The 25,192-nt window shown below is 43.2% G+C and overlaps 1 protein-coding gene across 1 annotated transcript in view; it reads left to right on the top strand.

Annotated features, from left to right (window-relative positions):
- The window catches only part of HAO1 (hydroxyacid oxidase 1), a 30,823-nt gene extending 9,947 nt beyond the window's left edge, over window positions 1-20,876 (top strand). The window contains exons 3-8 of the mRNA XM_033142842.1: window positions 9,367-9,622; window positions 12,291-12,466; window positions 14,032-14,123; window positions 18,454-18,612; window positions 19,224-19,293; window positions 20,636-20,876. Coding sequence (XP_032998733.1) covers window positions 9,367-9,622; window positions 12,291-12,466; window positions 14,032-14,123; window positions 18,454-18,612; window positions 19,224-19,293; window positions 20,636-20,706 — 824 coding nt within the window. The 3' untranslated portion in view covers window positions 20,707-20,876. The remainder of the gene's footprint in view (window positions 1-9,366; window positions 9,623-12,290; window positions 12,467-14,031; window positions 14,124-18,453; window positions 18,613-19,223; window positions 19,294-20,635) is intronic.
- The last annotated feature ends 4,316 nt before the right edge of the window (window positions 20,877-25,192 follow it).

Raw genomic sequence — 25,192 nt, 5'->3', positions numbered from 1 at the left:
GAGATGGGTGGGGTGGGGTGACGATGTTTCTATTTTACTTAATATATGTAGGGTTTGGTGTCAGCATTGTTTGTGCAGATTCTCTGTTGTTCGCTTGTGTACTGCGCCTTGTTTTTTCAACGTTTTGGGAAGTTGAACGGACTTCTGGAACGGATTACGTTCGAGAACCTAGGACGACTATATTTGCTTTATTTTCTAAAAATAGACAGCAGATTCCCCCAGAGGGGATGCAATAATATATATTTCTATAAAAGAACTAACAGAATCCATGATAAATATTCACGTAGCAATGGCTCCTCTCATGGGCACTTCTATACTGTCACCATTTTCAGGTGGACTCAATCACATCCCAACAGATTCAGGCTACACAATTAAAGCTAGTTTGGGGCTGTTTCAAAACAAATCTCCTGATGCAAAAGATATGACTTTTTGCAATAAGGAAAGTGATGGCAAAATGCACTGGAAATTGTGGCGTAACACCAACTGACCTCCTTGCAAATAAATCAGGCTGCCATCTAATCTCTCTTGCAAACGAGCTGGCTGAATGCTCACTAAACAGGCCACCTGGAAGCGACCCATATGCCCATCTTGTTTTGATTACATGGAGTCTCTGCCCCAGGGAGCCCTCGGGAATTTGCTTGGGAGGTTCTGCTCCACTCAGACGGGAGTGTTGCGCATGGTGAGAGGGTTTCAGATGTTTGGGCTGCAGCTTGGAGCCACCGCTACATGGACTCTGTGAATGTTGGAATGTGGGACACTGGTGTTTTCTTTATAAACCGTCCCGCATAAATTCTCAATAAGAGCAGGAGAGATTGAGGGGAATGGTTTGTTTAGGAAGTGAAGTAAGTTACAAGAATATGCTATGATTAAGTAGATATTCCACATGGTGGAGCTCTAATACCTTGAATAGACACCCAGTAATCCCAATCAACACAAAGGATTATTATAATGGCAGTCACTAGGGACAGATGCTTCTGGTTAATAATAATAATAATAATACTTTATTGCAGCTATAAGCTCATACATAAATAGACACGCAAATCATACCTGTCTTACAATCCATGCAAAAACAGCTAAAATAATTGCATTAAAATAAGAATAATAACATAAAATATTTACAATCAGGAGAAATAAATATAAATTCAACCTATGATACTATCAGGAGTTATAGGCCCAAAGGGGGTGGAAAAGAACCATTAGGATTCCTGTAATAGGCCATTTCGCCTCTTATAGTTCAAAACCGAAGTCAGATACCTTGCCACTTGCAAGGTTACTGTTGGATTAGAATCCTGGAGTAAAAGGGTAAGCTGGATCTCTACTGGAAGTCCAGAGAATTTTTGGACCAGTGGGCTCAACAAATTTCTCCTGACATCACTGTATAAAGGGCAGATAAAAACAATATGCAGGAGGGATTCCCTCGACAACTCATCACACGAGCATAAATCTGATACACGGCCCCTAGAGAATCTTTGTGACATGACCCCGGAAGGAAAGGCATTAAACCTTGCCTTAATAAATGCAAAACGATGTTTTGCAGTAGTAAGGGATGAGAAGTAAGATGGGAGATACTGCGTAGATGTAATACCCAAATGCCGAGGGGAACATACTCCCCCTCCCAACATATGATTATGCTGCAGTTCGATATCGTCTAGTCTCAAGTTGATAAGTTTTTTTGCGGAAATCAATTCTAAATTCAGGACTTCAGATGGAGAAATTCCAATCTGCAGAAGTTTGGCATGGATCTTGCTAGCCCAAGGACTAGCAAATTCGTCCCGCCATAGGCATTGAGCTAGATAATGATCAGGAAGTCTATGCCAGAGTGTTAACCAAAAATTTAGAGTTCGTTTCCATATCAGTGTTTCTATTGATGGAATTTTCAATTCTAGACGAATCGCCGCGTTACTCACGCAAGGGGGGAGTTTCAGAAGACGGCGCAAAAAATAGTTTTGGAGCGTCTCAAGGGATGTAAATTTGGCCATAGCAGCCCATAGTGGTGCCGCATATGAAAGTATAGCGGCTACTTTTGCTTTAAACACCCTCAGTCCCGAGGGGACGTGCAAAGCCCCATCAGAAAAGTAAAACTGGAGAAGGGCATGTGACATTGTTTTGGCCTTATTAAGAAGATACTGAATATGGGACGTCCATCGTAAATTTTGTTGGAAATATATGCCCAGATATTGAAATTTGGATACTTGCTCTACTGTCTCACCATCCAGCTTCCATTTATACAATTTTCGGGATTTAGAAAAGATCATCACCTTCGATTTAGAGTGGTTTATAACTAACTGATTTGCTTGGCAATAAGCAGCAAAAATCCTCAGTGCTCTGTTGAGTCCAACTCGCGAGAAGGAAAGAATCACAGCATCGTCCGCATACAAAAGTAAAGGACATCGGTAATCCGCAAGGCGGGGGGCGTGGATTTTATCCTGTGACTCGATTAAGGGATTTCTCATGTCACTTATAAACAAATTAAACAGATAAGGGGCTAAGATATCACCTTGACGAACACCCTTATTTATAGGTACTGGGTTCGTAAGTTCTCCTGCCAGGGTTAATCTTACTCTGGCCACAGAGCCCTCGTGTAGTTGGATCAACAGCCATAAGAGTCTTCTATCTATTCCCCAGGTCGCAAGCTTCTTCCAAAGGATGTTTCTGGGAATACTGTCAAAAGCTGCCCTCAAGTCAATAAATGCAGCACATAAATAGCCCCGCGTGTTGGAGGAGTATTTCATGGCTAGATGGTGGAGGATTATAGCGTGGTCCGTTGTAGAGCGGTTAGGTCTGAATCCAGCTTGTTCGTGGCCAATTAAATTTAGCTCTTCGGACCACTGCGTCAATTTAGACAACAAAAAGCGGGCATATATCTTCCCAATTATTGAAAGAAAGCTGATATTACGATAGTTCCCCGGGTTCGCGGTGGAACCTTTTTTATGTATTGGAATGATAATCGCCTCCTTCCACGACTTGGGGATGAGGCCCGTGGTGTTTATTGCATCAAAGACTTTGGCCAGGGTTCCGGCCCACCATTCAGGATGAGACTTTATGGCCTCTGCTGGCACTAAATCCGGCCCAGGAGCCTTGCCCATTTTCAATTGGACTATCAAATCTTTTATTTCTCCTGGATCGGTAGGAGGCCAAATAGGTAGGTGGTTAGACAAGTACTCCAAGCAGGAAGAAGAGGGTTCATCTGCATGAGCAAAGCATTTTCTCAAAAACTGTTCCCATATAGGTGCTGGGATAACAGTCAAGGGATATTTTCTGTTTCCTCTGTTGATTAGCGACCAAAACTCGCGAGATCTATTCGCTTTAGATGCTGCGATTAGAGCTTGCCAACGGTTCGATTGCCATGTACGTTTAGCCTTTATCTGGGCCTGTTTATAGGCCTGCTTGGCTTGGAAATATATAGTTGGCAAGGAGGAAGCACCTGAAATCTTGTATTCATTGTAGACTGAGCGCAAATGGGATCTAGCTTGTTTGCACTGCGAATCATACCAGGGAGCACCAGATTTGAACTGAGCATGATTAGCAGCTTGGGATGGTGATGTAAAGAAGGCAGAGAGATCCACCATAAAATGATTGAACATCCCCAATAACTCATTAGGGTCATGGGGGATCGCAACTAAATGAGTTAATTGCACACTGCTTCTTTTTTGGAAAAGGTTCGGGTACATTTGGGCATGAGCCTTAGACCACTTTATTCCTCTTACATTGGACGCTGCGTTGGTTTCTAATCGGGTTGGATGGCTGAGCTCAAGTGCCTGCCAGTCTAAGTCAAACATAGCGACAAGTGGAAGGTGATCACTTGATTGAATATTGTCAACCTTAAAGGAGAGGGCTCTCGAGACCAGCTCTCTCGAGGCTAAAAGATAGTCTAATACGCTATTTGACTTTATACCTAGGTGGGTATACTCCCCCGGTACATCAGGAGGGCAGCAACCATTCAGGGGCACTAGATTTAGGCGGATAGCCATTTGATAAAGGAGTACTCCAGCTTCGTTTACTTTAGAGTCTTTTGAGACTCTCCCTAAGGCAAGTCTCATGTCATAATTATCGAGGCATGGAGCAATCCACCATTTGGCTTTGGTTAAGTCATCCCAATTCGCTGCTATACGTGCATTAAAGTCCCCACCAATTATATATTGGATATTGGGAAATTTAACTTGGCATGATATTAGATGATCTTCTAATATTTCCCATCTGGCACGAAGTTCGGGGGACGAACCCCCTGGCGGGAGGTAAACATTAGAGATTAACAGTGAAACTTTTCCCCCCGACAACAGCCCAGATAAGACATATGGGGAGGCAGTCAAAACTAATGAGAGTTTGAAATGCAACTTCAGTGAGATACCAATTACTAGGCCACCTTTTGGCCGTCCTCCTTTCAGGGAAGGACAAGCAGGAAGAGATAACAGGTCAAATCCGTTTATGACAATTTCACCCTCCTCCCAAGTTTCTTGTAATATAATAATGTGAAACGAGCTAATATACGCCTGGAATTCAGGGTCATTTTTTTTCTTACGCCAGCCAGCGATGTTCCAACAGAGGATCGATAATGGTGGTTTTCTGAGTCGTCCAGCTAACTGTCATTTGAGTTTTTGTGGGGGACTCTTGTGCGGTATGGACGCTCCCATAAAAAAGTCCGTTATTTTTCTCTGCTGAAAATGTTCACCCTGACGTGATGAGTCAATTACTCTAATAGAGGCAGGGTGTAACACATTCAAACCGCGAAGTCCAGGATTTTTTAAGGGAGGAAGGGAGTTAGCATCCTGAAGAGTAGAGGTGGACTTTGGCGTTATTATTTGCTGTTGGACCCCACTAGGCTCTGAGGCAACTCCTGCCCGGTCAGCTGAAGCCATCCTCATTAGGGATCTAACAGGTAAACTTGAAGTCATTTGATTTATACGACCTGCTGGGTCTTCAATCCACTCTGAGGTGGCTCTCGACACTATATTGTCTTCCTCATGTTGGGTTATTGGTAAACAAGGATGTGCTGGGGAAGCCAGACTTGGAGCGGCCGCTGCTGCCTCGGTTCTTGAGTGGTCATCGCTATATGATGATTCCAATTCCGGCATGGAGGGGTGGGAAGGCAATGATTTATCCAGGAGGGAGTTATCCTGAGTTCCGTTCTTTGAAAGATTAATCAAGGGGGGAGCAGATAAGTCTATTAGCAGCAAAGATGAGTCACCAGCTTGAAGGGGAGGAGAAGGGTCTGCTTCCTGAAGCGTGACCTTCCCCTCCAATGCAGAAGTCACCTTGTGTGGCGGCGGGCATTGGGAAGTTGTTGCTTCCACCTCCATGGGGCATGGCACCGGTGAACTAGAATGAACGTTGTTCATAAAAGCTCCGTTACCAGCAATATTTAGGAGCTGAAATTTAAGTAAGTCCAGCCTATTAATAATTTCTTGTTGCTCCAACGCTGGTAGCTCTCCAAAGGAGGCGATAAGCTCTCTTTCCTCTGGAGGTGTCAAGGAGTTATTGGCACACTCATAGTATTTAACTGAAGGAGAGGAGGTATTATGGGTCTGGCCCTGACGCAGGGCATCCAACCCATCCTTCATTTGTGGCACAGAGCATGATGGCCATACGGTCTCCTTAGTTATGCTTCTGGTTAACTGGCATGATTCAAGAATCTCAGTATGAAATAATCTCGCTTAAAGTGTTCTTGGGACAGCCTGCTATGCCTGCAATATAGTACATAATCTAGAAGTTCATGTATTTGTATCCTAAATGGTGATGCTATCCTGAGGACAAAAAAACCCCTATGTCTAGTGAGATACAGTATTTCTTAATAAATAAGCATTTTAATGTTAAGCTAAATAATAAATTAAAAAAAAATTCATTCCACTAGCACCTTAGAGACCAACTTCAGATATGAAGAAGTGTGCATAGACACAAAAGCTCATACCAAGAACAAACTTAGTTGGTCTCTAAGGTGCTACTGGAAGGAATTTTTTTATTTTTTATTTTGTTTTGACAATGTGGCAGACCAACACGGCTACCTACCTGTAATGTTAACCTGTCACTCAGGTAACCACTGTAGGTAAATACATAACACAGGGCTTATTCTTTTATTTTCTGTTTACTTTTGTACATTGAAAAGTATCAGAGAAACCAGAGTATTATATAAAAGGCAAACTATCATAATATTGATGACACCTAAAGTAAAAAGTGTTTGGTTTTATTCTAAGCCTTAATTGGAGCTTTAGTCTCCTTACCCAAACAGCATATTATAGCAGTTCAACAGTAAACACCATTTATGTAAAAATTAATAATAATGGGGGGTATTATTGGTTTTATTGTTTTTAACTTTGATTTTGTATATTGTGATCTTTTCTGTGAACCGCCCTGAGACATCCGGGTATAGGGCGATATATAAATTCAATCTATCAATAAAATGATTGTACGAGTTCTGCCCTGCGGGAGGATGATGGAGGTACTGAGAACAGTGTTGAAATAAATGGGGTAGTTGAATGGCTGGGATGATAAAAAAAATGGAATAAATGTGGAGAAGTCCAGCTACAACGTTCTGGTCCAAGTATCCTCTTGCCCCACAGAAGCCACTGAAGCACCCATGCATTTAGTGGCATCCAGTTCCGTGACTACTAAGCTAGAAATGTGCTTCTGGCTTATTCCTTGTGAGGGTGTCTAGATAATTAACAAGTGTGCAAACTTTCTCCCACTGCACTGTAGGTAATTCAGGGGATGGAACAAAAAGCAAGGGTGGCTAAGCTGTGGCCTGTCAGCTGTTATAGAATCATAGAATTGGAGAATTGGAAGGGATCCCAAGGGTCTTCTAGTCTTCCCCAACAACGCAGGAATCTCAGCTAAAGCATTCATGACAGATGCTGTTGGACTCCAACTCCTACCAGCCCCAGTATGGTTGATGGTAAGGGATGATGGAATTTGTAGTCCAATGACAGGTTAATCATCCTTGTTGTAATGCAGGCATAGGCAAACTCGGCCCTCCAGATGTTTTGGGACTACAACTCTCATCATCCCTAGCTAACAGATCCAGTGGTCAGGGATGATGGGAATTGTAGTCTCAAAACACCTGGAGGCCGAGTTTGTCTATGCCTGTTGTAATGTATTGTGTCAAATGCACAACGAGCACCCCACAGGATATGGGTGGGAGATTTGTTGAGGGCATTTTCTGCTATGCTTAGCTTGGGTAGCCCTGGATCCGGAATTGCAAATTTCAGATGAGGAACATGTGACCCTCCCAATGTTGCTGGACTAAGCACTTCCCACCATCCCGAGAAACCATGTTTTCTCGGGCTGATGGCCATCGGATTCCAAGGACCACAGACTCCCCAACTTTGGGTTACAGAATTTTGAAGAGAAGCCTTGAATAAATATGGCTAGCCATAGAGGAATGTGGAGACCTGATGTCACAATTAACATTTGAAGGCACCCTAAAAGGAGGCAGACATTGTCTGCCTTTTAAGTTTCCTGGAGTTCCATGGTTGGGTTGGAGTAATCTTTAAGTCGGAACTCGCTTCCCAAATAGGTCACGTTCTCCCAAACAGCCATTCGGTAGTTTTTCATGGAAGGCATAGAGCAGGCATGTCCAACAGGTAGATCGTGATCTATCGGTAGATCACTGGGTGTCTGTGGTAGATCAGTGGTAGATCATTGGCTCCCCCCAAAGAAGCTGAACAACTGTGGCTCCCCCAAAAAAGCTCAACATTTTACCTCCTCCCTGAAAAAACTCAACAACTTTGACCTGAACCCCCCAAAATGAGGTAGATCACTGCCAGTTTTTAACTCTGTGAGTAGATCGCAGTCTCTTGGGAGTTGGCCACTCCTGGCATAGAGCATTCCAAACTTGTGTTGACTCCCTGCTTCTGAAGTGTGTGGGAAGAAGTCTCCATGAATTCAGTCGGCTCCCAGGTGCAGTCAGTTGTGGGGGACATGTAAGAATGTGATGGAGACAATCGGGAATGTGGTGGAAGAGAGTGCAAGTGTGCTCAGATCCACTTCCTCATCCACTTAATTAAGCGTAGACGGGTAATCTGACAGAAAGCCACAGAAATAGGATCAAGTAACCTGTCCAGGCATTCTCAGACGAGGGATATTTTGAGTTTGGATTATAGGCCTTTCAGGAATAGAAAGGAGTAGGTAATTACCTGCTTCTGTGTATAATGGAGACCTAGAATTTGAAAAAGGTTCCAAAGGAGCTCTAACACTTGTGAGTTGTCAGCTCTGTGTCCAGCAAGTACTTCTGCCATGCCATAGAGTTGGCCAGCATCAGCCTACTGTACCATCAGAGCTTGGCAAAGCGGAGCAAATTGTTACTGGAGAAATGGAGTTTGGTGCTCCATCACTAGTCAATGCTTGCACAAAATATAAAAGTCAACTTAAACTTGCATAAATATTTAAAAGGGCTTTTTAGGGGAATGTCAATGACTAAAGTCATGTCCCTTATTTAGGACTCCATGACAACCCTGTGTTAACAAAAGCAGTTTATTTACAAAGAAAGGTAGTTGAAGTCCATCCAGTAAGTGCTGAAATCAAGGCCAGGGCAACAAATATGTAGTTTGTGAGCAGCCAACGGCAATTCTGAAACCATCGAGGATTCAGTATTTGAGAAATTAAGTAAATGATTAAAAAATGAACTGAAAACCAGTCTGCTGACAAGAGAGGGAAGGATCTGTCAATTTTGTTCTCTCGGTTTCTCGTCTTCCCTAATCTTAAATTCAGTTTTCCAAGCTTCTTCAGAAATTTGCATTAAAACGAACACCTTCATGAAAATTATTCAGCATTTTGGTGTGAATTTCTCCCAATAAATGTATTTTTCTCTGCAGTTTTGACTAACGTACACATTCTTTGCAAGCAATTTCTCCCAACTGTATATTATTTTCAGAAACATATACTCATTTTTATACATATTTTACCATAGCAAATGCATTTTTGTAAATTTTGATGGGTTGACGAAATGCACTGTGGCTGTGTTTTGTTTCTCGTGTAATTTCAGAAAGTGCTGATTTGATAAATTTCACACCTTTGGCTGCTATAAAGAGAAGAGAGCAATTAGAAAGCTCGAGGGATTTTTTCCCCCAGCCAGTAATACAAATGTGTAGTACCTAGTTTCTTGATGTTGTTGTTGTTGTTCAGTCGTTCAGTCATGTCCGACTCTTCGTGACCCCATGGACCAGAGCACGCCAGGCACGCCTATCCTTCACTGCCTCCCGCAGTTTAGCCAAACTCATGTTAGTAGCTTCGAGAACACTGTCCAACCATCTCATCCTCTGTCTTCCCCTTCTCCTTGTGCCCTCCATCTTTCCCAACATCAGGGTCTTTTCCAGGGAGTCTTCTCTTGATAGGGTCTTGAAAATATTTGGGAGACATTTACTTCCTGATCTTTAGCTTGCAGGTCAATGGGAACGGGGATGATGCTGAGTTCGTGGTCGACAACATCTATAGAAGAAGTTGCCCAGGAGGCTCCAAAGGCAATTCGTTGGTTGCAGCTCTATATCTATAAGGACCGTGAAGTCACCAGGTCCTTAGTGAAGCGGGCAGAGAAAGCTGGATACAAAGGCATCTTTGTGACTGTAGATACACCATTTCTTGGGAAACGCTTAGACGATGTGCGCAACAAATTTCAGCTTCCCCCGAATCTCAGGTACTTACAGGTTGTTGTGGGTTTTTTAATTTATTAGTTTTCAATGACAATCCAATAATAGCTTATTATAACAATACAAATTTATAATACAATTATTAATACCAATCATTCAAATACTGAATTAATTTAGATAAAGTGCCCCGCCCCCGCGTGCTAGATTTGATTATATTCTTTATTTCTGCGTTCCAAAAGAACACAGGTACTTGGAGGTTTTGGTCAGCTTCCAGCATTCTTCAATAATTTTGGCACTCAGATCCTATACACCAGTGCTCCCCAACATTTTGGGGACAGTGGGCACATTTGGAATTTTGTGAGAGTGCCATAGGCAGCAGTCAGAAAATGATTGACATGGGTCCAGGGCATAATACCAAATGGCTTCTGTGGGGTGTGGCGTAATACAAAGCAGATGTCAGGTCTCCTGAAAAATGTAGGAAAAGAAGACCAAAGAAAAAAAGAAAAGGTAAAGGACCCCTGGACGGTTAAGTCCAGTGAAAGGCGACTATGGGGTTGCGGCGTTCATCTTGCTTTCAGGCCGAGGGAGCCGGCGTTTGTCCACAGACAGCTTTCCGGATCATGTGGCCAGCAGGACTAAACTGCTTCTGGCCACCTGCGTCTCTAGCTGGGAGCAAGCATGTCCCCTTTTCAAAGCACCCCCCATGCTTGCTGACAGATGGAAACTCTTTGCATATCTCCTCTCTGTTCAGAACAGAAAAGCGGGTAGGTGTCCACTCCTGGTATGCAGATGCTGGAATCCTGAACCGTGGTGCAAAACAGACACCGCTGGCTCAGTTGAAGAATCCATCTACTTCAGCAACCTGCTTTCAGCCATGGCCAGCCAAATGCGTACAAGAAGGCCACGATGAGGGTGTACGAGGGAAACACCCCTCCCTGAGGCATCTCAGTTTGGGCACCCTCGGCACCAGGTCTCCAGAGGTATACTGCCTCCGAACATGCAGGTTCTATTTGCAATCATGCCTATTAGCTGCCAATAGCCCCATTGGCTAATGTCCTTCTAAAGCCAGTGGCTCTCACAATTTCATATGGTAATAAATTCTTTTTTTTTAAGTGAAAAAAAAAACTTTATTAAATTTGAGTGTGGAGGTCCACCTGGCTTACGTGTTTTTGACTAAATTCATATTTTCGTTCTGTTCAAGGGTTTGTTGTATTTCTATTTCTTACAACGCAATGTCTCTGTCTTTGCTCTCTGCGGCACCTCCTCTTAGTTCTTTTCTGTGCTTTTGCATGAATTTTCCCATTTCTTCTTCTGTTCTGATCGAATTCTTTTTATCTTTGTACGTGAAGGTGATTCCCTCTGGGAACTCCCATCTATATCTTACTGAGTTTTTGGTTAGCGCCACCATCAGTTCTCTATAATTCTGTCTCTTTTTCAGGATCCATATGGTAATGAATTCTGTGAGTTAGTTGCACGTCGTGTGACAAAGCACTTTGTTTTAAAATAATAGAATCATAGATTTGTAGCGTTGGAAGGCACCCCAAGAGCCATCTGCTTCAACCCCCTGCAATACAGGAATCCTTTGGCCAATGTAGGGCTTGAACCCGCAGCTCTGAGATTGATGATGATGACGACAACAACAACAACAACAACAATTTTATTATTTATACCCTGCCCATCTGCGACGAACCTCCCTGCCAACTACCCCTCTGTTACCAAGTGTATTACTTCTGAGGTGTTCAGGGTCACTTTTCCCATACACCCCACCTCGATCCTTGAGATCCGTCTGTGAGGATAATCCTCAGCTCTGTCAGTTCCGGGTCTCTCTCTCATTAGATCCCCCCCACTACGTCAGTTAGCTAAACCCTTTTAGCAACTGTGTAGCCTTACCAAGGTTTCTGCCCTTTTGCCCCTCCTGAGTGAAACTCCAAGACACAAACTATCACCCTGCAGGTCAGTTTTGTCTTTTCTCTGAGTTCACCTCCTCATGAGCATCCATATATCGCTGGACCAAATAAATGCCTCTTTTCTCTTGGCTCAACAAAAACAAGTCTTTATTTATTTCAGAACATCGTGCTTCGCGTATTTCGATAGTTCATCAGCTTAATTACATCTAAAATATTAACTCTTTCAGTATAACTGACTAATCTTCATCCTAGCCTAGCCTAACCACCACTATCCTGGCCCCACACCCCTCTTCTTCCCTGTCTCCACACACACCCTCCCTCTTCACCAACTGCCAAACCGGCCGTTCCCTCCTTTTAAACCGGGGATCGCCCCACCCCCAAAGGATGAACTGTCCATCAAAAATGAAGGTGGCTTAACTCTTTCGGCACTGGGCTGTCATGCCTCCTCCACCCTAAGGCCAATCCGTCACACCATCTGACTGGGTTTCCCCGGCCACTCAGGGCGGCTTCCAGCAGAATATATAAGCATAATAAGAGTCTCATGTTCCCTGTCAATGACCACAAGACCACCTCAACTATTTAGGATGCATTGCTCCCACACCATGGTAGAGAAATCAGTAGGTGGTACCTCAGAGACTTCCAAGTCCATTCATTAAATATGAAGTATGTGATTTATTTATTTTTTTAAATAGACATTTGAGGGGTTTTGTTGGGAGTTGAAGCTGTACTGGCTTTAAACTTTGCCGCATCCAGCTGAGTTTTCTGAAAGTGTTTTCCCCCACCCCCCCACCCCGCTCTTGAACTTCAGAATGAAAAATTTTGAAACGAATGACCTGGCATTTTCATCGGAGACGGGCTATGGCGAAAACAGTGGCCTGTCTGTTTATGTAGCGGAGGCAATTGATCCATCAATCAACTGGGAGGATATGAAGTGGCTCAGAGGATTGACTTCGCTGCCAATTGTTGCCAAAGGCATCCTTAGAGGTTTGTTCAACTTGAGTTAAATGTAACTGTTGAGGGATATCGGACGAGGCTTATAGAAGGTTGAGAGAGAGAGAGAGGCTATTTTTGATGACAAACAGAATATATGTTTTTCTCAAAAGCCCTGTTTATTTTTGCAGTTTGGTTTTATATCTGCCTTCTTTCCTTCTCTCCTCACACTTATCACCTTGGTTCAAAGTGTTTCCATTTTGTCTAGAAAAGGGAGCTGCTAAAAATCTGCCAAGCCAGAATGAGATGATGTTTCCTACCAAACCTATGTTTGATTAGCTAGGAAGCACTTCAAGATTTCAAGTGCCCTTCAAAAAAGGGCTTTCAAGTCCACCTGAAGGCTGGATCCCCCCCTTATATTTTAGGCAGGAAGATAAATTGTCTTTCTTTTGTTCCTTTATCTTTGAAGATGCAAACTGAATACCAGGCTCACCAGTGCTGGAAAGTGTGAAAGCTAATAAAAGGGCTCAATAAAGGGAATACACTATCCAGACGTTGGATTATGTATTAGCAGTGCTTGTCTGAATCATCTCTTTTTTAAAAATGAATGCTACTGTGTGTCCCTGTCTACACACACACACACACACACCCAACCAACGTGTATTTTTGCACTTTGAGCTCAAAGTCACAGAGCATGGCAATTTATTTTGCTCAGTTTATTTAATTTATTCGGTGTGTTGCAGTACTCCTTAGAAGATGAATGTTCAACATGCAATTGTAGAAGAAATGTGCAACATTCTATCTTGTAAGTGTGTAAATTGTTAAAACAAAGCAAGACAGCTCTTTCATTTTTTATAAATCGTGAATGGCACATTCTTTAGCAGGTTGAAGCTCTGGAGCATTTTAGATCATGAACACTTTTCCCCCCCTAAAGGAATTTGTTTGTTTCTTTCTTGTTTCTTGAGGGGTAGGTAGGGATCCATGCTCTTCCAGGAAATTAAATCTTTTCGTTAATGTAACACTTCTTAAGGTTTGGTCCAAACCCATAAAATAAGCTATAAAGTGTTGTTCCTTTTGAAAGCAATTATCTTTAAGCAGATGTCAGAACTGACATTTGCTTGTATCTAACTTTGAGGGAAGTTACAGTAGGAAATGGATTGTGTCTAAACTTGCTCCATATACTGTACAAACAGGCCCACATTCTCCTCTGGGCTGCATACGATATACGGAATTATGAGGCCTCTTCCTTTCTCTGTTCTTTTTTCTTAATGAATCGAAAGCCATCGGAATACGAAATGATTACATTGTGTGTGTGAGAGAGAGATTAAGGTAATCGTTACTGTCTGTGTACAGTAAATCTCTGAGCAGAAGGGCTAGTTTTGATGGGGATCGGTAGAACGAACGTTTACCAGCTCTTCGGAGCAAGGCACTCAGGGTCTTCCCATAGCAATAAAAATGTTGTATTTGACTTGAGCTTTAGCTGCTGAATCGCATTCCTCGTGCAACCTTCTTCGGAAAAGCTGGCCTTGGTTCTATGTGTTCATTAAAGAGTTTTATGGATGTTGCAATTCCCACAATGACAGCTGCAATTTGTAAAGGCCCCATGTTTTCTTCCGTAGCCGATGATGCTCGGGAAGCAGTGAAGCATGGCGTAAATGGGATCCTGGTGTCAAATCACGGTGCGCGCCAGTTGGATGGAGTTCCAGCCACCGTAAGTATTAGTAAAGCAACAGAGAGTTGGCCGCAATGATTGACAAATCTATTTAAATGCAGTTTAAGCAATTAACAGCCGGGTGTCCCCCCCCCCAATAAAAAATGTGGCTTTCAAGGGTGCTTGAACGCTAGCATTCTAGGCATATGTGCTAGCCTATGGTTTGCCTGGCAGGGACCCAGGTGGCGCTGTGGGTTAAACCACAGAGTCTAGGGCTTGCTGATCAGAAGGTCAGCGGTTCGAATCCCTGCCACGGGGTGAGCTCCCGTTGCTCGGTCCCAGCTCCTGCCCACCTAGAAGTTCGAAAGCACGTCAAAGTGCAAGTAGATAAATAGGGATCGCTCCAGCGGGAAGGTAAATGGCGTTTCCGTGTGCTGCTCTGGTTCACCAGAAGCAGCTTTGTCATGCTGGCCACATGACCCGGAAGCTGTCTGTGGACAAACGCCAGCTCCCTCGGCCTATAGAGCGAGATGAGCGCCGCAACCCCGGAGTCGGACATGACTGGACCTGATGGTCAGGGGTCCCTTTACCTTTACCTATGGGTTGCCAGATTGTTGGAAAATGAGCTAAAAGCAGACTTGCATTGTGTTGTCTTGTGCTCTCAGCTGCAGAGTGTTTTTTTTTTTAAAGTATTGCTTCCTGATTTACTCCTAGGTTCCAGAGCATAATTTTTTGTGGGGGGGGGGGGCACACACGAAGGGACTGTGGCCCCTAGGAATTGACTCCTATGATATTGGCAAAACCTTGCTATTGCCATAAGTTTTGGCTGTCGGGGTTTGTGGGTGAAAGGTAAATCATATAGATTTAGTAGATTCAGCCCTGAAAACTTTAAACTGTAGATGCCAGGAATTGAACCTGGGATCTTACGCATTTAAAGCATGTATTTTTTGCCCTGGAGGGGAAGAAAAATAACTCTTTAGAGTCTGATTGAAACCCTTACGTTCTTGAAACCTGACTACATAGTTTAGCTTTATTTTGGTTTTGAGAACAAATCAAGTCCAAACTGGTGAACGTTTCCTTGTGTCTTGTTACACATTGATGAAATGTGCGCTTTAATTATGGCTTGTGTGAGACTCAAGTAACAGCACTTGGCACAATCTGCCTGGATGTGAAAGTGAGCATACATATGCGGAAGTGGAACCAAAGTATTTCTGGCAACAAAGCGAAACCTAAAGAGGGGAAAACAAGCCCTTTTATTGTGTGCCAGATGACTAGAAACCTCAGTCAGAAAGAATATACAAGCAAATTGAACTTGCGAGTTTTGATTCCCTCTGGCCACTCTGTTTTGCCTTCAAAGAAATGAATATTGCCTCTGCTTGTCTTGTGGAGCATCATTTTCTGTGTATGAAACATTGGTTTCTACTTGCATAAGCTCCCTACCCATCAACACATTAGTCCCTTTGAGACTTTGAACTCATCTATCATAGCCTTGTTGCATCCAGTGGTCCTGTGCATTTAGTTAAACCGCCTGGTCACAGGTTTATCATCCATCATATCAGCTATCTATCAGTCATCTCTCATAGATTTCTCTTTAAAAAAAAAAATTATTAGGTTTTCCAATTACAAAAATCACATCATATAATTATAAATATCAATTAATCCAAATAATCCAAATAGTCCAAATAAGTCCAAATATATTGCCGAATTATTAATTTTTGTGTATGACTTCCCTTGCTTCAGACAATTAGGATTTTAATCAGCTTCATAATTCCGTTGCTTTCCGAATCCGATGTCATCCATCTCCTTTCTGATGTTATCCGTCGTTCTTTCTGCTTTTCTTTCACGCCACTGAGTGCTTTCACAAGTGAGATAAAAAGTATCGTGACTGTGTGGATTTTATGTCCGTACTTTTTTCACCCCGCTGGCACGGTGCCTCTCCATTCTATATCCAAAAGCCTCATCTCGCCAGTCGCCATCTTAACTTGACTTCGATGAATTCCATATGTTGCGTTTTTACTTAAAAGTGCCATAGGTTTCTCACATCCACCCGTCCTGAGCAAAGAGCTGAATTGCCAGGTCTCAGGTTTTGGCGTGCAATATAAAGTGGTTTTGTTGTCTTGCCGAAACAATTCAACAGTCTGCTGGCATCTTATTATTTTGCCCTGTTCAAAAGAGAGGCAGAATTTGGAAACATCTAGTCTGAGGAACTGGAGTTTCTTCAACATTTACAATCGATGCACAGCATAGTTTTTCCTATCCAGGTGCTGGTTTTGACCTTTAAAGCCCTATGCGGCTTAGGACCCTTGTACCTAAGGCACCGCCTCTCCTGGTATGTCCCGTGTAGGACCTTAAGGTCCTCAAATAATAATCTTTTGGAGGTCCCGAGCAATAAAGATGCTCGGTTGGCCTCAACTAGGGCCAGGGCTTTCTCAGTATTGGCCCCGACTTGGTGGAACCGTCTATCACAAGAGACCAGGGCCCTGCGGGATTTGGCATCTTTCCGCAGGGCCTGCAAGACGGAGCTGTTCCACCTGGCCTTTGGGTTGGTTCCTGTTTGATACTTATGCTTCATTCTTTTATTGGTGGGCTATTTGAAAATGAGACTGCAGTTTTAATTTTGAATTTGTATTTTAATCTGTATTTTAAGTTGATTGTTTTTATGTTTTTGCTGTGATTTTAATTAGTGTTAGCCACCCTGAGCCCGGTTTTTGGCTGGGAAGGGCGAGGTATAAATAAAAATTTATTTATTTATTTATTTATTATCCGTTATCTTCATTGGAGCCACAACACAGTTCTTAAACAAGAACTTTGTCCCTCCCATTTTGCAGACAAGTGTCACAAAATGAGCTAATTGTTCACATTGCAGTTTAAGCAACAACAACAGATAAAAAAAAGAATCTTAGCTGAATTCTGCTTTTTTGTTGCGGTATAATTATCTTTTAGGAAATTTGTTCTCATGTAACTTTTCTTTTGTTTCTAAAGTCTGCAAATGCACCCGCCCAAGCCACTGTTGTTGCTGCAGGATGTCTCACTAGCTGGGTTTCAGGAGCAAAATGTGTGGGTGCAGGGGGGCCATGGCCCTGGGCATGGATTTTTGAGGGTGCGTGAAGCAGGCACACTGCACAGCCCGGCCTGGCCCTCCTCTCCCAGTGTTGGAGGAACCAACACTTAAGGAAAGGAGCACTGGGCCATGCCATACTTGGGGGCACTGGCATGGGGAACCTAGTTTGTGCCTGCCAAGTGCTGTGTCAGCTGACTGGGCTCCCCCCAGCGCAGGCAGGCAGGCAGGCAGCGCTGCATGGCCCTGCTTGGCTCCGGTGCAAGGTTGCTCCAGCTGTGTTGGCGGCTAAGGCTGGGGTGCTGTAGCAGGATCCTTCACGCCCCACCCCCCGTGCGCCCCTCTGGCATGCATGTGTGCCTGCGCCAGGTTCCGGGAGCTCACACTATGTGGCTGCTGGGTTTATTCAAATCTCTATTAGCCCTTTCTTCAACCTTGGCTCTCGGAATTAATGTGCACTGTTAAAAACCAACTCAATGCACCAAACATAAGATGCAATGATATCCCAGGGTATGTCAGTGATATCCCAGGGTATGTGCAGAAGTGCTTTCTGTCACGACTGGGTCTCTTTGGCGCCAGGTGCTGATGTTTCAAATCAGGGACGGGGAACCTGGGGTCTTCCAGATGTTGTTGCTCTCCAACTCCCACCAGTCCCAGCCAGCAATGGTGAGGACTGATGGGAGACTATTTGGGCAAAATCTGGAGGACCTTCGGATCCCTGCTTCGGATCATTCGTTTTTAAAAATTAATATTTGCACTTGCCAAACTTACATTCTCACACATGGAAATAAAAATGGCGGCTTCATAAAAACAAACAAATGTTGGGCCCCGGTAGTTTGAAAGTGTTCAGAGGCTACAGGAGGATTGGAAGAAATTTAAAGACTATTTGAAACGACGTGAAAAGGTAGACATTTGAAATTAAAATCAGAGGATATATAAGGTTACAGCAATGTCAGAAGCTATTTTAAGGTAGGATATGCTTATTTTTATTAGGATTAAGATTATAGGCAAATGATGATTATGGTTTTTAAGATTAAGATTAGTTGAGAAGGAAGATTTTATAATGTTATAAAGTTACTAAAGATAATTAGAAATGAACGCAGAAGGGGGATGCGAGGAGGTCCCAAAACAATGTTAGGAATAAGATAAGATTATTTGGATAAGTGTTTGTTTATTATGATTTTTGTATTTTTCGTAGTTTTGTAGTTTTTGTTGTAGTGTTTGGTATTTTGTATTTTGTTTTATTGTTAAAAATTCAATAAATTCCTTTTTAAAAAATGAAAGTGTTCAGAGGCTGTTCCCCCCTGCCCCCCGCCCACCTTTCCTTTGCAGGTTGAGGTCCTGCCTGAGATCATTGAGGCTGTGGAAGGAAAAGTGGAGGTGTTCCTAGATGGTGGAGTAAGAAAAGGCACAGATGTCCTCAAGGCCCTCGCCCTTGGAGCCCGAGCTGTGTTCGTAGGAAGGCCTGTAATCTGGGGACTCGCCTATAAGGTAATTTAAAGCAGTAGTACGAATGGCTGCTCCGTAGCTTCTGCTAGTTTACTGGAAAAGCAGATCTGCACATTAATTACTGAGTCGGACTCATAGGGCGGGATTCGGCTTATAAGTCCTGCTGGCAGGATGCATTGGATTTTCAAGACTTGTATATTGTGTAGGTTCAAATAGCTATAAATCTCCTTTCCAATACACTGATACAAATGTTCTATTTTATGCAAAGCCTTTTCTGCTTTTTGACTAATGGAAGTCTTTGATCCAGATCTCTCTCTCTTCCCCACCTTTTAAATTGAAGACAGATGAAGGTTAGTTCCAATTTGGGGGTTGGAATTCTTTGCTGTCCAGTGTCTGTTTTTCAGCATTCATTCATGGTTTGTTTGTTTTAGCATACGGCCAGTCTAGCCATCTTAAACTATATGGGACAAAGCATTGTAATTATACCAGAACTCATGCTATATCTCACGGTAGCAGCCAAGTGGCAGGATTTGGAAAGACCACTCGGCGTTTACTGAGCAAACCCATATTTTTGCCACCACACTGAGGGCATTGCCTGACTTAAAGCTGAAACCTCAAAATCTACGTTTATGTGATATGCTTAACTTAATTAGGGTGAAGAAGGTGTGAAGGAAGTTCTTAAGATATTGAAAGAAGAGTTCCAGTTAGCAATGGCACTTTCTGGTAAGATGCAAAATATATTGGAATTATTGGCTGTGTGTACACTGTACCTTTAAATCACATTCTAAAGCACATGGGATGGGGTTGATAAATTATCGAGACTGCAAATAAGCATGGATGGAGAGCTGAACTCTTTCTGCCCATGCTGTGCTCATGAGGGCAGTGCCTCCTCTGAAGGTTGTATTTGCCTTGTGGGTGGGAATCTTCCATTGGTGCCAATATCACTGTAGACAGCATGGAAAAATGAGTTCTTTACTTGCCACTTGGAAGTTTGATGTGATTATGGCAAACGGGCTACTTTGAGAGGGGCGTCCAGAGACAGGGTCGCACCTGTTAGTGGTCACCACCCATCTAAGCACCAGAAGGTGGTGGGGTCTTTCAAAACGTGTCCTGATGCTGATCTTATTGATGAAAGAATCACACTTCAAAATGACCTTAACAGATTAGAGAACTGGGCCAAAGCAAACAAGATGAATTTTAACAGGGATAAAAACTTGGGCAAAAAAAAAAAAAGGCACAAATACAGGATGGGTGACACCTGGCTTGAGAGCAGTACATGTGAAAAGGATCTAGGAGTCTTGGTAGACCATAAACTTGGCATGAGTCAACAGTGTGATGCAGCAGCTAAAAAAGCCAATGCAATTCTGGGCTGCATCAATAGGAGTATAGCATCTAGATCAAGGGAAGTAATAGTACCACTGTATTCCGCTCTGGTCAGACCTCACCTGGAATACTGTGTCCAGTTCTGGGCACCACAGTTCAAGAAGGATACTGACAAGCTGGAACGTGTCCAGAGGAGGGCAACCAAAATGATCAAAGGCCTGGAAACGATGCCTTATGAGGAACGGCTTAGGGAGCTGGGTATGTTTAGCCTGGAGAAGAGATGGTTAAGGGGTGATTTGATAGCCATGTTCAAATATATAAAAGGATGTCATATAGAGGAGGGAGAAAGGTTGTTTTCTGCTGCTCCAGAGAAGCGGACACGGGGCAATGGATTCAAACTACAAGAAAGAAGATTCCACCTAAACCTTAGGAAGAACTTCCTGATGGTAAGAGCTGTTTGACAGTGGAATTTGCTGCCAAGGAGTGTGGTGGAGTCTCCTTCTTTGGAGGTCTTTAAGCAGAAGCTTGACAGCCATCTGTCAGGAATGCTTTGATGGTGTTTCCTGCTTGGCAGGGGGTTGGACTGGATGGTCCTTGTGGTCTCTTCCAACTCTATGATTCTATGATTCTAAGTATAGGAAAAGACCCATCCCCCAGGTAAAATTACTGGAGCGGTCACTGGGAACAGAAAATAATACGGACTATTTATCTCCCCTGCTCTTTCCTTTTTTTCCCCTTCTAGGCTGTCAGAATGTGGAAGCAATAGACAGAACACTGGTGCGGAGAGACCCATGGGCTGCCTCCAAGATCTAGCCATATTTGCTGCCGCCGCTGTAACTTCTCCAGTTGGTTACAAATTATTTGACAGCAAACTGCAAAGTGAATTTATGCCTCCAGTACAGGTTTAGGCTGGATTAACAGGCCTAATCTTCCACAAATATATATCAAATATATCAAGGCATCATTTTAATGCCTAAAGTACAGTATTGGAAAATATTGGCAATACCTTGATAGATAAGCTAAGATCATTATCATCCAGTGATCAGTCATTTGAAATGAAATGTGAGTACTTATTGCCCAAATAAGAGCTGGCATTGTTCTTAGATGGGCTGATCTAAATACATCATTAATTACCAAATTTGCACGTTTTCTGATGGGAACTGCTGGACTGCAGTTGCACAGATATTAGTGGTGTTGCTTTGAAGTTGTTGGCTCACATGACTGGGAGCGGCTGAGCTGCTAAAACGCTAAGCAGATGTTTGGAGGGTGCATTCGATGAAAAGAACGGTTCCAGTGTGAAGGCTGAAAGATACCTCTTTGCCATTGCTTTTAACTATCTAATCCTACCCAAGCTGGGCTCTAAACATAGCAACCTGAATTAACTCTACCCTTGGCAGCTATGGATACAGGAAGGCAATATGGGTTTCCTAGAGTTTGGCAAGCTGAGGATCTGGGGGAAATGGAGATGTGGGAAAGGCCTTTTTACATGGTACACACCCAGCTACACTGAAAACTAGTTATATCATGGGAGAGGAAACTCAGGCCAGGGCGGTGGGGGTGGTCCAGGCCTCTTTTTCAAACCCTCAGGCCTTGGCCCAGGCCACACTTCTCATGGGCCTATTCTGCACCTTCCTGGAATGCAGACGTGTGCAGTGAAATTTTCCATAGGGGACAAACAGGCCAAACCCTACACCAAAGGATAAATGGACATAAATCTGATATCAGGAATCACAAGACAGAGAAACCAGTAGGAGAATACTTCAATCTCCCAGGACATTCTATAAAAGATCTCAAAGTAGCTGTCTTAATACAAAGAAATTTCAGAAATAGACTGGAAAGAGAAGTGGCTGAATTGCAACTAATCACCAAACTTAAAACTATGAAGAAACCTGGTCTGAACAAAGACATTGGATTCTTATCTCATTATACATAACAAAGCTATCTTTAGCCATCTCACCCCTTGCCTTTCCCTGCAAGACTAATTGCAGCCGTCAACAGGTTTTCCACACCTATCAGCTGATCACCCATTCCCACCTTCTGAGTAATACCCCTCCCCACCCCCTCACTATATTTAAGGATCTGGTGACTTCTGTTTCAGTGTATCTGAAGAAGTGTGCATGCACACGAAAGCTCATACCAAGAACAAACTCAGTTGGTCTCTAAGGTGCTACTGGAAAGAATTTTTTATTTTGTTTCGACATAGGGGAACTGTTAGGGAGCATCACACCTTAATCCTAAACGGGACGCAAGCTTCCCAGACTTTGGGAAGGAGGCGCCAGGCCTCTGACAGGATGCTGGAGCCCTGCTGCCTCCTTCCTAAAGGAAGCAGGCTTTGGGAAGGTGGCAGGAGGGCTCTTGGATCCTTCTGGTTACTAGTCCACTGACCGCACACCACTGATGGGATGTATCTTTGAACTATAATAATGCCTTTTGTTTGTCTGGATGGAGCGGGAAGCGAAAGCGAATTATGTCCATGCATAGGAGCTTCTGGCCTGAGTTGTTCAACAACATCTGGAAGGACAAAGAGAGAGCCGTTTCACCCACTTCAATCGGGAACATGGGAAACTTCCTTTTACAGAGTCAGGCCACTGGTCCACCTAGCACCGACTGGCAACTGATCTTCAGGGTTTCAATCTGGTTTCTCTCCCAGGCCTACCTGGAGATGCTGGGGCCTGAAACCAGAACCTTCCATTGGCAGAGCAGATGCTCCAGATGTGCAGAGCTATGGCCTTCCCATCATCCTAAAGTTCTGGTATATGCTTGAAACTGTCCCACAACACAAGGACAGTCTGAGGGTGCACTTGGTAGCTATTGACTGGGACTTTCAACATGAAAGAGGCAGTTGACTAGACAAATAGTTGTTCATCATAAAGGATTTGCTGAAAAATGAGAGCGCAGGAAAACCCACCATGGCTAGGTCTTATTTCTTAGCAACACAGAGGCACCTTGGTTCCCGAACTCAATCCGTTCTGGAAGTCCGTTCAACTTCCAAAACGTTCGCAAACCAAGGCGTGGTTTCTGATTGGCTGATTGGCCCCGGAAACAATGCTGACAACTGAAATGAACATTTGTCTTCCAAAAAACGTTTGCAAACCGGAACACTTACTTCCGGCTTTGCGGCATTCGGGAGCCAAGCCGTTTGGGAACCAAGGTACCACTGTACTGTGTTCCCTGCTCTACCTTCCATTAGGAAGTTCCTTACCACTTTCTCTCCTGTTGGGAGTTCTGAAGTAACGTTTCTGTCATAAAAGAGGTTCCGGGAACCTGGCCGTATGGAAAGAGCTGTGGGAGAGAGAAGGGGTCAAACTGCTTCATGCTTCCCAGATAAGCGATGGCTGCCAACCCTATCATTCGAATCTCAGTAGTTTAGCCACTGATTTAAATTTAAAAAAAAAAGATTAAAACAAAATACGTAAGCTCAGAGCTGATCACTTGTGTACTAATGTTGACTTGGTTCTCATTGAGGCAGTCAATCAGTATGTGGAGAATTCTAACTGAGGTTTTTTTGGGTGTGTGTGTGTGAAGGATTATTCAGTCATGTGAGCCCCCACAGTCTGAAAAGGCAGAGCCCCAAACACAGGCTTATTGTATCGATGAGAACTAAGCATTTGTCAAACCGAGTATCCTGGAAGATGTTAGCGGATTTTTGGCAGTAATATAGCATTGGTGTTTATGGTTTTCCAGATTATTTAGCCAAAACATAAGACTCTCTGATATTACTCACTTCTGCTCTAAACGGTGCTTGTTGTTGAAACAGGAGTATTATAATTCTTTAAAAGTCTCAAGCCTTTTCAAGTACATCCTTTTCGAGTTTGGTTTCCTTTGGAAGAAGGGATTACTGGGGTTTAAAGATGCTTTGCAAATGTTATTTACAAATGTACGAGTTGGGCATAGATGGAGTCACACAGTCAAAACACACCAACAGCGAAACCCATTGCTCCACATCGGTTTCCCATCTATGCTTAGATGGTGTTAGTTTACAGAGCCCCAAAACTCAGTCCTCTCTGAGGCTCTCCCAGTGCTGATTTAAAACTGTCGTTCCTGTTGTGTCCTTTCGCACAGAAGGCCAAGATTACATTGTCCTTAGCTAGGGAAGTGGAGAAAGGTGTTCAGGAAACCCCAGGGGTCGGTGGTTAGCTTTGAGAAATTAATCTCATTCATGCAGATGCTGCCTGCCTGAAGGAGAGTGACAAGCGTCCTCTCGCTACTGCCTGAAGGACAAAAGGCTCGCCCACTTCACATCCCACAACACCTCCCAGCATGAAGGAGAGGCGGGTGCCGACTACTTTCATGGGAGATGTGCCTCCTGCACCCTAGACATTTCATAACTTACTTGCTTTATCCTCCTTTCCCTTTTTAATAATAATTTTTATTGAGTTTTTACATACATTCTTTTAAACATCCATTCTTATTCATCTCTTATACATATTTTTGACTTCCCTCAGCCTCTTCTCAGGATTTTCAAATTTTCTAATTTCTTATTGTATTTCTAACTTCACTATTACTTTTAATCACAACAATTAATTATTACCACCCAAAATTATTTCCATAATATTTCCTAAATTTAACCTTATAAAACTTCTTGTAGGCCTATTAGTGTGATTTGTTGTTTACAATTGTCTTTCAAATATTTCTTAAACTTAGTCCAATCCTTCAGGAATTCCTGGTCCTGTCGGTTTCAAACACTTCCTGTCATCTTGTCTAATTCTGCATTGTCCATTAATTTTGTCTGCCATTCTTCCATTGTCGGTAATTCATCTTGCTTCCATTTCTTGCTTTATCCTCCTTTCCAATGCAAGTTTTACTTCTCAGATAGACAAGTCCCACCCTTAGCAAATACTTTTTTCATCTGCCCCCTCCATCTGTGCCTGGCAGACGATGTGAGCATCTTTTTACGCTTTGTCCAATTTTTTTTTTTTGCCCGCTGAGCATTGATCCAGGGCAGCAGTCGCCATTCCTTTTGGGCCCGCTGCAACTTTTCTTAAGGTGAGTTTCCGATGCCTTCTCATCCTCAAAGGATGGCTGCAAATTCCTCAGTGGATCCCATTTCTCTAGAGCACTAGCCTCCCCAGAAACAAAACAAGATGGATATTTATTAATTAGCCAGTGCCTTTTAATCTCCCTGCAAACAAATCAAGCCGGATGCTCAATAAACATGCCACTCTGAAGTGCCCTCAGTGAGCGACAAGACCATAGAATCAGTTAATGCATTTACAACCTTTCACTGAACTTTCAGCACTGCAAGTTCCCAGAGTGTAAAAATGCTCTTTGAGGTTAATCCTTGACTTGAACATCTCCT

Source organism: Lacerta agilis, chromosome 3, assembly GCF_009819535.1.
Source record: "Lacerta agilis isolate rLacAgi1 chromosome 3, rLacAgi1.pri, whole genome shotgun sequence".
Classification (NCBI taxonomy): Eukaryota; Metazoa; Chordata; class Lepidosauria; order Squamata; family Lacertidae; genus Lacerta; species Lacerta agilis.
This window is presented reverse-complemented; position numbering and strand designations above follow the sequence as displayed.